Genomic DNA, 14,035 nt, shown 5'->3' with positions numbered 1-14,035 from the left:
TGTAGAAGAATCTGTGTAGAGGGTCTCTTACTCGGTGCTCTTTACTTACGTTGTTTTTGTTTGGTCGGTTCAAAGCTACCAAACGGCAGATTCCATAATCTTTAAAGGATTGAAGCCTCTTTAGAAACCGCTGGATGAAACGACGGATATAAACTATTTACATAACATACCGAATAATAAACAAAACATTCGTCTCTACAGAAACAAACAAACAGGTGCAAACCAAACAGCGCCGTGTATTTTGCTTAGATGATGCTAAAGATGAGTCGGCGTGTTGTTGAAATGATCCGTGCCTGGATCAAAGTCGCGTAAAAGTCAAAGATGGTTTATGCCTGTCATGTTTTGATCCACGCTTGGAAGATGGAGAGATGTTTGGATGTTTTGCGCTGATGAAATGGAAGCATCATATAGCCTGACTCATCCCGCATCAGCACCTGAACCACAATCCTCCTAATAGCAGCACAGACATGACATATTTCAGTGCTTTCTTCCGTTGACTCACTGATGTTGTTTCATACATAACTTTATGCTGATCTTGGGGAACATAGGCGTACTGATTTTTACATATAGACTATAGATCGATAATAGGCCTATACTACTTTAAAAGTGCCAGATTTGAATGTTTGACTAGGCTATATCATTTTGGGTTTAATTGAAAACGGTCCCACTTTTCTTGTTGATCTATCCCACTTCAAAAAATCGTCTAAACGAATAATGTGTTTCAGTATTACATTTAAATTATTTTAAATATTGTTTTGATAAATGTACATTTAGAGCGGCTAACAATAAAGTAGTAGCCTATAGGCATATTCCTTTTTGGGTAAACTTCCTCTAGTTTTACTAAGCTTTGCTATACATTTTCTATAAATACATTATATTTATATTTCTAGTGCGCCATCTATTTCAAGTTTTACGAGGAGACGAACCCTCTAACCAGTAGGACGGGAGTTGTAGTTTATTCTGGACTAAAATCTCCAGTCCTAAAGTTCAGTTATAGGCAGACTGTGATGATCAACACGTTCAGCAGTATTTGGTTTGAATGACTCGACAGCGAGGTGAAAAGTTAGTCAGGCAAATGAAGTGCGAAACTTCTCACTTCTTGAAGAAATAGCAGTATTTGACAGATGTAAGGCGCGCGCCCTCAACTCCAACAAAACGCAGTGAATTTTTTTTCGCTTTGTTTGACATTTTTACGATCCGCAGCAAGAATCCGCCCAGCACGACTTTAATTTTACGTAAAACAAAAGCGTCCTTTCTTTTGGGTAAGTGTCATGTACTCTAGACCGCTGAAATGCAGCAGGAGCGGTTACTCAAAGTCCTTGTCATTGGAGATTTGGGTGTGGGGAAGACTTCCATCATAAAGCGTTATGTGCATCAGGTTTTTTCTCAACATTACCGCGCGACTATCGGTGTAGATTTTGCACTGAAAGTCCTGAATTGGGATCACCAGACAGTCATTCGACTGCAGTTGTGGGACATCGCAGGTCAGTTACTTAAGTTATGTATATAGTTCCTTGTCTTTGCCTGCAATGTTAATGATTGTCACTGCTTTATCTAAAAAGGCTTATGTAAATAAATGAGCATATGGGTAGCTGAGAGGAGCCTTCAAGCGAAAGGCTATGACGTGCCGTACCGCGTCTGAAACTATTCCACACAACATTTTCTGATTCTTGTATAATAGCTATTATCCATACCAATTTGGACCTCAAACTCAAACACTAAAAGATCGTGGCGCCCATGATATCTGTCAGCTACCCATATACATTTTTACATAAAAGGCAGCTGTTTAAGTCAAGTTTAATTAGTTGTCTTAAATATAGCCTACAATCAATGTGGTGCCAAAATCTGCAGTAATACACTAACACTTTGACTTTATATTTAGCCTACTGATGAAATTAAAAAACAAAAATACAGTACAAATTAAGTTTTGTGACACATTAAATAGATGGAACCAAAACTGTTTAGATAAAAAGATAAAAACATTTTACAGTATTTACAAAATAATATAATATCAGACCTTTCTAACCTTCTAACCTTCAGTTTCACTAATGTTTTTATTGACCGTCCACAGTGGAAATGCACCACATAATATTTTTCCTTGGAAAAATAATCACACACTTGGCTTGAACAATGTCATCGAGTCCATAACATGCCTTGTTTGAGATTTTCCTGCTCTCAGCTGGTGTATGTGACGGTATGAATCCCTCTTTGTGTTTATACTCTGAATAAACTGAAGCACAGGGACAGGAATGTGTGTCTCGTGTTTATATTCACTGGTCTCGTGCTTATATTGGTCTTATGTGAAGGTCCTCACATCACCTACTGGTGGAAAACACTAAAAACACTTTACCTCTCACTCTCACGCACACACAAAACACACCAGCTCCAGGACAAAACATTCCCACAGTGCATTTAATTCAACATGGCCAACAGATTGGAAAACTCAGAGATATATATACATAATTTGAAAAACTAGAGATAGAGATATTTTTATTTTTCAGGTTTACGATAACAAAAATAATGTTAAATGAACAAAAACTTGAAATATTAAAATAAAGGTTTCTATTAGCATAGTTATTGACTGTGTTATGAGTGGCTCCTGTGCCCCTGAGCTTGAATTTAACTCCGAATATCTGGAAGATTGCATGACAGTCATCCCTAATTGAACGCAGTAGTTTTATGACCTCACGCAGGACCTCATACAAATCGAATTTCAAGGTACTCGAGTGTGAACCCTGAATATTAGCTGTGAAAGTATAATTGGCCTTAGTTCGCCTTAATATTTGCCATGATAATGCCTTAAAAGGGGTTAGGTCCATTTAAGATCCTCCACAAAAGAACTGTTCTCATTGTAAAACCTTGCCAACCCGGTCATGTCTTTTTCTATTTGGTGCTATGAAATCAGGATTAAAATGTATGTTGATGCAAGAGTTGGAAACAATGCAGTACTGTTGGTAAACATTGAAGCTAGTGTACTGTAGATCATACTGTGAATGATTGTGTCATATCAAAATTAAAACATTTCCAGACTAGCTAAGAACATTTATTGACATAATATTGTATGATTCAATTCAATTCAAGATATATCCAGTTAAGTTAACAGTTTTTCAGACATAATAAACATGTTAGGCAATGATTACAGTTTGTGTTTGTAATTATTGCAGTATAGGGATAATATGTCCATCTGAAGTTGTATGTGAGTAATACTGTATATTAATTTAAATTTAATGAGTTAGCTAGAATAATGTGTCTTTCTGCCGAAAATGTGTGTAGAAAAATACTGTACTATACTGTCATCACATTACTATAGGCGTCCCATCAGCATGACTGGACAAAGTGTGAACTGTGTTCAAATGGAAATGCATCTGTCTGCTCTGACAGATTTTATAAAAGAGCTTAAAGATTTTGCTTTTCCAGTGTGGTCAGGCACATGTCATTTGTTATAAGGGAAGATGTGTATGTTGTCTGCAGTCAAGGAATCCATGCACAATTCTGAATGCCTGAGTAGTGTGTTCAAGTTCAATTCTAAGTTTAGTCATTCTAAGGAAAGAAAAATACTGTGAAAATATTCAAGACCAGTACAACAAGGGAACAACAATGACTTAAAGTCATCCAAGATGTAGATGAGCTTGTCTCTTCGTCTGAACAGATTTTGCACACCAATCCTCTGCAGTGAATCGGTGCCTTCAGAAAGTGAGTTCAAACAGCCAATAAAAGCATCACAATAATACACAAGTAATCCATTTAATTTCAAAGCAATAATTTAATTTCAAAACATTGCTTCAAGCCTATATCCATAATTTTGCTTTCTCCAGAGAAAAAATGATCTTGACTAAATTAGAAAAAATATGCATAGTACATCGTATACCGTTATAAGCGAAAATAGTTCTAAACAAATATCGGTCGGTGGATTTGTTGAGAGGACAACAGGGAAAAAGCATTTTTTTAACTGGAAGAAGCATTATAGATAATAGAAGCGGTGGTTTAAAGTTAAAATGTTGGATGTGTTTCTTACAAATATGCAGTTTTCCACTTCACAGTACATTAATTAATGGACTGGAGTGGATTATTGTGGTGTTTTATCAGCTGTTTGAACTCTCCTTCTGACGGCACCCATTCTCTGCATTAGAGATCCATTAGTAAGCAAGTGATGTAATGCTAAATTTCTCAAAATCTGGTCATATAAAGAATCAAACTTATCTACATCTTTGGATGGCCTGAATGTGAGTACACTTTAAGCTAATTTTTACTTTCGAGTGAACTATTCCTTTAAATAACATACACAGAAACTATCTTACACTTTTTTTTCCTGTTTTTTCTCAGGACAAGAGAGGTATGGAAACATGACACGTGTGTACTACCGAGAGGCTGTTGGGGCGCTGGTGGTTTTTGACATGACTCGTGCTTCCACCTTCCAAGCTGTGTTGAAATGGAAAAAAGATCTTGATTCTAAAGTTGCCCTTGGCAATGGGCATTCCCTACCAGTTGTCCTGCTGGCCAACAAGTGCGACCAACAGAGACATGGTTTATGTTCCAAACAGCCCAAACTCGACAATTTCTCCAGGGACCATGGTTTTGTGGGGTGGTATGAGACGTCTGCGAAGGTACTAAATTATAGGCTATATATTTTATTATAATACCCTATAGCTGATGACTAGATGCCTCTTTGAAAATACATTTCTATTCATATTATATTTTCCTATTTTTAACAGGACAACACAAACATTGATGCTGCCATCATGTGTCTTGTAGAAAATATAATGGCCATTGACAGGGAGGCTGTTCCTGTGGAATCAGACCCTAGTGTACTGATCCTCCCTGCTTTTGATTATAACCTAAAAGAGCGCAGTGAATCTAGATGTTCTGTCTGTACAACATTCCAGTCCAGCAGAAAACCCCACAGTGAATTATAGGAACACTGAACAGAGAGGGAAAGAAAAATATAGAGAGAAAAAGAGAGAGAACGGTCACACCCTTTGTTGGCCCTTCAGATTGTGCTGATGTAAGACGTTGCGGCAAAGACAAGACCATGAAGCCTTAACACTTATATGCACTTACATTTACACATACCAAAACAACAATGTCATCAATAAAACATGCAGCGTTTACACAGAGTTTTCTCTGATAAATACTTAATGTTATATACTTGCAACTAAATAAGGCTCTTGTGGTTATACTGCAGCAGAAGAGCAGTGTGCGCACATTTGCCTTGACATTTGCCTCCTAAAAATGTGTGCATGCATTTGTGATCGCGTAGGGTGTGCTATTTTAAACAGTAGACAGCAAGCTTGCACACGATACTTGAAGCCCTAAAAACGCAGTTAAATAGTCCATTATCAACTTAAGATAAATGCAGACCTCAGAAGACAAGCATATCTGATCCAACTATGTTTTTACTTTAGAGATACGCCTGCACATGACCATTTTTACACATAATAGCTGATACAAAAGAAAAAAATAAATATTTATTTTGTATATAAGGTTTATATCAAGGATCAAGGATTATGTAAGATCTTGAAATGATAGCGACTTCAATTCAAAGTTAAGCAGTCATGTGCCAGCACACAAAATGAATTCCATTAGTGTGAATAATCAGCAGTGGATTCACACAGTCAAGTGTAATGTGTGTGTGCGCGTATGTACGTATGCAAAAAAAATGAAAGCATTAGCATCAGACAAGTAATTGCGCAGAAGTGTCTCGGCTGACACTGAGGAGGTGCGTGCCTAGTGTTTAAATGTGTCTCTGGATGTTTGAGTGTTTTTTTATATCATGACCCATATGCTTACTGTCTGCTCACAGCAGTAATTTTGCACCACGTCTGTTTTGTCTGACTTGCAAAGGTTTTTCTTCAGCACCTACCAGCCATGCTTCGCTGCCCATAATTTATGGATCCCCATAGCTCTCTTACTAAATAGGCTTCACTTTTTGACATGATTTGAACAGGTGTTTTGGACTGTGTAACTCTATCTGTAAAATTGCATTTATCTTGTAGCTATAATTTAACATCTCACAATACAGTAATCATATGTACATTTTTTATTTCTCTTTGCTTGTTGGACTGCTTAAGTGGTCTTTAAGAGTATGCCACATGGAGCGTGTCTAACAGTGACCTTTACTAAGCCTACATTTTATTCATCAGACATGATGATGAATAATTTTATGGCAATTTATATGTGACAATTAAATGTTTCAGCAAAAAAAGAAATGGCCTTTTGTGTCACTGAACATATGTGTATGCAGTGGCATGAATAATGAAAAGTTTCAACCTTTACTATGTTTTTTCTCTTTTTTCATGTCCAGCCTTGCTGTATTAACATGTAAACATTTTTATATAATAATAATAATAAATAGTACAGTAATTAAAAGGTATGTAATTATTTGATATATTTTGATTTCATTGGACATAATATTAAAAAGATTTGAAGTTGTGTGTTTTTTTTTTTAAATAGTCAGCCTACTTACCATTTTAAACAGCAAACAACTGGTTAAAATATCAGAGCTATCAATTATTATAAATTATAATTGGCAAACATAATCTTCCAGTGATACAATGTTTAAAATCTAAGAAATAAAACACATTTTAAAATGGAAATTGGCCCATTTCGTGCAATGACTCAGACGTCACTTCAGAAGAACCCTCAGAAAAAAGGGAAACTTGGGAACATTACAAACAAATTCAATGCTATGCACAACTGAGGCCTGATTTCATTCAAGCGTTATGTGATGAAGGCGGAAGATGCATGGTTTTGAGAGGTAATTGCACATGTTATCATTTGGAACACTATTGGGGTGAGCTGCACGGGCTAATGACAGAGAGAGAGAGCATTATTTCACGCCTATAAAAGTACTGTATTTCCAGCTTTGGGCAGTAATTGTAGTTCTGAGAGCATCCCCGGCGAACGCTTTACAGGTAGCCTATATTGTGGTGGGGGAAGGTGAATAGGGGAGCGACGAGGATATTTGCTCCTTCGACACTCCAGGAGAAGAATGCGATAATGTTACGGCGCTTCGTCGTTGCGGAAACGATCAAAGGGAATTCCGTAAAAGTGCGTTGGACAGCAAACTGTTACCGGCTTTCGTGCTTATCGAAAGGTTAACGACTGTCGGGACCAAGTCACCTTTGAAAAAAAAAAAAAAAAAAACCCGGGAAGAGGTGCAAGATGTTTTCCTGAAATCAAGTTTGAGCAGATATTTTGGTACGTAGCACACTTAAAAGAAACGTTATGACAGAAAGGGTTCATCAAAAGTAATTTGAAATGTATAAAAACATGTTTTGCTGTGTTTTCGAAAGATGATACAGCCCAGCGGTAAAGTCTCCATAATGCTGTGGATGGATACAGAAATGCTGCTTCTGTTTATTTTTCCATTGATTTCAGGTATACTGCCTTGGATCCTCATTCTTATAAAATATTGTTCATATGGTGTGTTTATTACTGCCTTTTATTAGACAGCCAGCTGTCTTGCTCTCTATTTATTAATATTTAACAGTTAATTAATAATTAGTGGTATCCTGAAACAGTTTTTTTTAAATAGTTGTAGCATACTGTTTGTTTATTAACTGTGTAGGCTATCTTTTATATTTGATAGAGGTGTTAATTAGTAGATTGTTTCAGTAGATTTTAGGGTGGCATAAAATTAAAAAGACCAAACATTGAAAACATAAAATTAATTTCTCTATTTTTACATATACTATCTCTAAACAGTAGCCTACTACACAGTACACAATACGGTACATGCATGTTATAGCCTACAATATACAAAAGAAGATGGCCTTAGCCTTTTAAAATATATTAATTAGATACTTTATTGTGGCTGGTGGACATTTTGTAGTTGCATTTTTGGAAAATATACACACGATGTGCAATATAGTACACAAACTGACAGGTAAAGGTTATTTCACAGCAGTATGTAAATATGTGATGCTATGATTTGTCTAATAAATAAATTGCTAAATAAAACTAACAGCTCATCTCTTCTCAATTTACCAGCCCAGAACTCTGAACTACCTGCAGTAATGGACAGTGACATTCTCACCGAATTTGCTTACCAACCTGGGCCATCGTACCTGAGTCTGATCCTGCTGGCTCTGACTGTGGGACTGTCCGGCAGTGTTTACCTCTGTGTGCTGCGGTACATTTGCACCGGCTGCTGCCAGCCTGTAGTTGTTGGACCTGAAGATGAGAGCATGTCAGGAGTGGTGTGATAGCAGCTTTTGTTTGAAAGAGAGTGTGGATTGGTATGTGTGTTCAAGCACTTATGTTGGTCTTCTTGAGTGGTTAAATAGACATCAGTGTTCAGGCGTTCACAAGGCTTTGCCGTATTTAAATAATATGGTTGAAACCAGTGAAAATCTGGTCAACTATTCTTGTTATTTTCAAAATAAAACAGCAATGTTTCAGTCAGAGATCACTTAAAATCTCTGATTAAAGTGTTATTGTTTTATTTTAGTTGAACAGTGCAGATTTTTGGTGCAGTTTTTCATTTCGGCCGTGCACCTGTTGAAGATGTTTTGGATGTGTGTATATCCCTCTCTTTTGTATTTAAGTATTACACATTGGTTGAGGAATATCCCATGTTTTTATGTTCCCATGTTCCTTATGAAATACTTAAATATAAATCACACTTTTTTCATTCATGTAACAGAGTTGAAGGGTCATCTAAAGGACATCAGAATGTTTAAAATGTAAGATAGAATTTGTATAATAAATCGCTTATCGCTTGTTACTCACTTGAGATAAAAGCTTCTGCTAAATGACTGCTTGCAAATGTGAAATTCACAGCTCCAAAGCCTGACTGTAAAAGTATTAATTTAGCATCTACGGAGACAAGCATTTGACTATATGTATTACGCAAGTGTTGACCAAAGGAGAGGGAGGAGTAAACCATTTTAGCAGGCTTTGGATGCTCTGTCAGTCAAGAGAAATCACAAATCCTGTGCAGTACCACACAATGTACTTTAAATGAATGTATTAAGAGCTTTTGTAAAAACAAGGTAAAAAAATTATGAAGCCATTTGAAACCAAATTTTCTAATTTTTTGGGCCACAGATTTGAGTTATTTTTAATGATCTAATGATCCAGAATCGTTTTTTTTAGAATAAAGTCATCTAATGCAACTTTCTATTACATTTATCAGCAGAATTTGAACCATATTGTATTATTTTCATGTCAACATCTCTTGTTTAATTAAGTAGGATGCTCCCTGAGGAAGTGATCAGTCAGTTGCAGAAACTGTTGCCAAGGGCTACTGCTGGATCTAGTTGCCATGGAAATAGTTGCATCTGTTTTCCTCTAGATGGGGCTGTCACATCAGTTCAGATCACCTAACTATGTTATATGCTGGACTACTTTAGATGTTATAGAAATACTTTTTGTAGATCAGTTTAATATAGTGTGTTTTCCAGTGTCAAACATATTAATGTTCATTGTAAATGCATTGTCTTTGTGCATATGGATATCACACCATGAATATGTTTTTAGTAATTTGATAGTAATTTTGACAATGATGAAAAAACACAGGTTTACTTACACAATTGTTGTGTCTTTGTTAATCATAACCTCAGAGTTCACTGACATACAGTTAGAGTGTCGTCAGTTTTTAAGTAGACTATAGCCATATGTGACACAAGTTCAAATGAGCTATTTACAAATAAAAACGTTTCTAAAATGAGACATGTTCTCATGCTCCTCCCAAATGAAGTCAAGGCTTGACACCATTGTGGTTTTGCTCTTTAAACCACTTCCTCATACAGAGAGGTGTGTTTAAATGTTGTACTTCCCCTCTGAAACATTTTCTTTTGCTTACCTCATGTTTGACACACTGGGTTTTAATACTTTAGAGAAAGCCAGTTTTTTTTTTCAATTCAGGGTTATGTACATGTTTTAACACTTCAATAATTTACTTGTTCACTGTTATCCACTACATTCTACTAGGCCTATGCATACATTTAATATAGAAATAAAGATTTGTAGCAAAATGTGTGAAATGTTTGTTCATCTATTGTCTGTTATTTGATGGCATTTGTGGAATATGTTATTTTAATATACTTATAGTGTCTTTTAATTACATATTTTAAAATTAGTGTTTCATTAACAGATCAAATGGTATTTGGGGCATATTCTCACTTCTCTAATTGGGCATTAAACAAAGAAAAGGACTCATCCTGGTGGGCACTGATTGTTTCTGATCTTCATTTTGCTTCATGCATCAGGTGTCATAACACGGTGAAAAGCACAAGTCAGCCAGTCATTCACATGTGAATAGACAAGGGCAAAGACATCTGAAAGCTTTCTTGTGGTTCTGAAACAGCTGAATGTTGACATTCAGACATATAGGCTAGTCACATAAAAACAGGTTGAGTGACTGAGTCATAAGCATTTCTGAGAAAATATTTATAGCCTACTTCAATGCAAAATTAAAACATCAAATTTTTACAGTTAGGCCTATGTGCAATATATAAATTATATAGGCTAATACTATTATAATACAGTAAAACCCTTACGTGATTAATACTAGTTATCATTCATTTCAAAATCTAAATAATTAAATATATTGAATAAATTGAATATATTTTCCAAAAATATTTCAACAGGCACATTGCACACTCTAGTCTCACTGTTGGACCACGAATAGCTCTGATTGGTTCATTTTGATCCTTGCACAAAACATTAAATCTACTTAATCTACTTTCATTTTATGAAATCTCCAGGGGCAGATGATTTATGGATCGTCTGTCTAAAAAGAATCACAACAAGAGTCCAAGTAATGCTATTTCCCACGAGCGCGTGCACGCCATTTGCTCCCGCCCAATCAAACTCCAGCTTTTCGTTCACCTGATCACAGCGAAGCCATTTTGTCCTGAACGGCTCCGCCAGCGCATTCTTTAGCAAACCGGAATAACGTAGAGCTGACAGTTCAAACCACAGCCACAGACGCGGCGTCAGACGGGGGGTTTACAGCTACACCACCCCTCTTTCAGTCCCGAGCAACTCGACGTCTATCGGTCTCCTCACAGGCGGAACCGTGTCGTTCTCGCGGACTAAAGGGAGACTTTGAGCGGGACGGAAGGGAAACGAACCAGGCATCCGGTTAGACGCGCTGGCTCACCGGGCTGGAGTCCAACTTGAGCCGGACACTTTCAGCTGTCCTCGTCGGGATGTGTGCTGGACTTGTTTTTAACAATATTTACCATTCTTTTTGAATATTATGTGTCATCTAGGAATCGCTTAGGCTCGCGCGGGATTGTTTTGCTAGTAACGTTAACGTTAGTTGTCTAACATAAGAAAGCTGGAGCGCTAGTTCAAGCTCAGATGTGATTTATCTACTCAGCTGGCTGGGCAGATAGTTTAGGTTGTCGATTAGATAAGTCGCCTAAATAGATTGGTTACATAATACCCTTGTATTGTTACCGGTATAGTTACATTTTTAAGTTAATCCAGCTTTCTTGCCGTCTCTTTGCCAAGTCTCTCATAGGGTTTGGTTTGTATGTCTATGCATATTTCACGCAAGCAAACCTGTCCGAGTTCTTGACTGGTTAGGTTTTGGTGCCAGTATAATAGTAGGTTTATAAAGGCAGGAAAAACCACAGAATAGATTTGCCTATCTAATCTCAAGCTAGTCTGTCGGTGCTTCCCATATCCAGTTTGTTTTCTTTTAAAAGGTCTGTATTGTTGAGGCTCAAGCTGACTGACAGGTGATATTTTCTGCCTGAATCCTTTGAGCTGGCCTGACTGATAGCTATGACATTTTCCAACAGTTGTTTTGTATCTTCAGACTTCAATATTTCCAGTATCTGCTCTTGGTGCCAACGTTGTATTAGTAATATTAGCTAACAAAAGCTCAGTTCGCCCCATCAAATTAGTTACGGCATATCTAGTTGTGACATTTTTACTAGTTAGGTCCAGTTTTCCTTCCTTTTTTTGCTACAAGTGTATGAATTAGTGCCAGTTGACTCGGTGGCTGGTTTGAAACGTATAAAACTCAACAGTTTGTATCGAGTTAGTGTATTTTTGTAAAATCGTGGAAATACACCTTTGCAGCGAGACCAGGTCAAGTTTAGCGGTCATTTTTTCGTATCTCAGAGTTGAATAAAAATGTCAGGACAGTCCATCACAGATCGCATTGCAGCGGCCCAGCACAGCATGACTGGGTCAGCCATCAGCAAAGCCGTCTGCAAGGCCACAACGCATGAAGTCAGTGGACCCAAAAAGAAACACCTCGATTGTGAGTATGCCAAATTTTTATATTTTTATTCACGGTCTCTGCGCAGGTATTTCAGAGTGCTTTTTAAAAGCTCAAAGTCTTACTGCATCCCTGGCATGCAGTTCCACTAGCCTTGCGCATCCTCAGCTGTCTGGACACCAGTGATGAATTGGAACGTGCTTGTGATGCTGATCTGTCTTTGGACACGGTCAGTTCGAGGAGCTGATGCTATTGTAACGTGGGCAGTATACAGTCATTCACTAGATTCCTGGCCCATTCAATTTGTTTTCTATAATGCTGTATGTGTTAATTCAGCAGTGTTGTGGAGGCTATGTCACCATGCAATCAACCTCAATCTATTAATATCTGCTTCATAATAAGCGGCTGCTCCGGCTTCAATCAGTGAACGCAGCTGTCAAGGTTTGTGATGCATCGTGTTTGAAGTCTTGTGTTGTGCGTAATGTCTTCATGTCTTGTGTGATCCCTCTTTAATAGTCATCGCCGAGACGGTGTGGGAGCGGTGAAGGGCAATACAAGCGTTTGTGCAGTGAATCATTGAGTCATTGATTCTTTTGACAAAAGCAGAGTTAATGCAGAATGCAGCATGTCAGTTTCATCCTCGCATAGGCAGTGTTACAACATAACGAATTTTTTGTTGTATTTTGAGAAATAATTGGACCACTTATATCTGATATACTGAACATAAATGCATCTAGGAGCAAAATACTCTTCGTCTAGGGCAGTGCTTCCCAAACCTGTCCTGGAGGCCCCCCTGCCCTGCACCTTTTGTATGTCTCCCTTATCTAACACACCTGATTCTGCTCGTCAGCTCGTTAGTAGAGACTGCAAGAACTAAATTGGGTGTGTCTGATTTGGGAGACATACAAAATGTGCAGGGCAGGGGGTCCTCCAGGACAGGTTTGGGAAGCACTGATCTAGGGATTTGTTATTAGACTGTGGGAGTCTGGCTGCTTCGGCACCGTAAAACCCCTGACTTACTTGCAGCCATGAAAATGATAACGTCTGATTGGGTTGTTGTGTTTGTGTGTCTGATTCATCTATGTTTGCAGAACACAGCTTCATGTTTAGTCTGGATTTGTTTCCTGTATCAGCCACCTGTTATGCGGCCTAGCAGCAGAGTGTGCTGAGCAGCCAGCTTCAGTGCTTCTGGTTTAATCTTGAAAACACTGCATAACACAATGTTTTTCGTAGCTGTAACTCAACACAGAATTACTGAAGGTCAAGTGTTGCTCACTTCCTCTTTTTGGTCAAAGCAGAGAAGTGTTATTATCCAGAAGCATTACTTGCTTAAACCGGTTCTTAGAATTGGGAAATATCAGAAGCCTGACTGACATATGTTGTTTTGCTTTCGTGTTATAAAGAAGACATACGTCATAATTATGCATTAGGAGCATATTGGTTGTTGGCTGAGATTAGATGTTTTTTTTAATGCTTGCTGATAGTGGTTGATATTGGCAGTATCAGTTTTTAATATAGATTGTTCATTTAAAGTTACTCCTTCAAAACATGTTTGAGTAACACTGTTAAATGTAATCTTCAGAAAACCTAAAAAAAAAAACTTTTTTTAATGCTGTACATTATTGCATGACTTGTTTGTTTTATTTAGACAAAATAGTATTCAATTATTTATTAGTTATATGCCATAACTTTAAAAGAATTATCAGCCATATTTTTAATATCAGTGCATCCCTGTTATTTATCGTAGCTTAGAATAAGCCCTGTGTTTATCCATTGCTTTTTCATTTTGGCTAAAGCAGTCTGTCAGACTGGAAATTTAGATGGCTGACAAAAAAGTAGATATGGCATTTTTTC

The 14,035-nt window shown here is 37.3% G+C and overlaps 2 protein-coding genes across 5 annotated transcripts in view; both read left to right on the top strand.

The window, feature by feature from the left end:
* Window positions 1–914: 914 nt before the first annotated feature.
* On the top strand, window positions 915–6,361 carry LOC306886083 (ras-related protein Rab-38-like). The gene is made up of 3 exons (XM_079442956.1): window positions 915–1,484; window positions 4,324–4,604; window positions 4,713–6,361. The coding sequence occupies exons 1-3, from the start codon at window positions 1,292–1,294 to the stop codon at window positions 4,911–4,913; spliced, it is 675 nt and encodes a 224-aa protein (XP_079299082.1). The 5' UTR covers window positions 915–1,291; the 3' UTR covers window positions 4,914–6,361.
* Window positions 6,362–10,824: 4,463 nt separating this feature from the next.
* Window positions 10,825–14,035, top strand: part of LOC306885916 (phosphatidylinositol-binding clathrin assembly protein-like) — a 65,226-nt gene continuing 62,015 nt past the window's right edge. The window contains exon 1 of one of the 4 annotated variants that reach the window (XM_079442731.1): window positions 10,825–12,223. In XM_079442731.1, coding sequence (XP_079298857.1) covers window positions 12,094–12,223 — 130 coding nt within the window. In that variant the 5' untranslated portion in view covers window positions 10,825–12,093. The remainder of the gene's footprint in view (window positions 12,224–14,035) is intronic. The other 3 variants (XM_079442729.1, XM_079442728.1, XM_079442730.1) reach the window with 3 other exon arrangements.

This window comes from Barbus barbus (genome assembly GCF_936440315.1).
Source record: "Barbus barbus genome assembly, chromosome: 2".
NCBI lineage: Eukaryota > Metazoa > Chordata > Actinopteri > Cypriniformes > Cyprinidae > Barbus > Barbus barbus.
The sequence above is the reverse complement of the archived record's forward strand: the minus strand, read 5'-3'. Positions and strand labels throughout refer to the sequence as shown.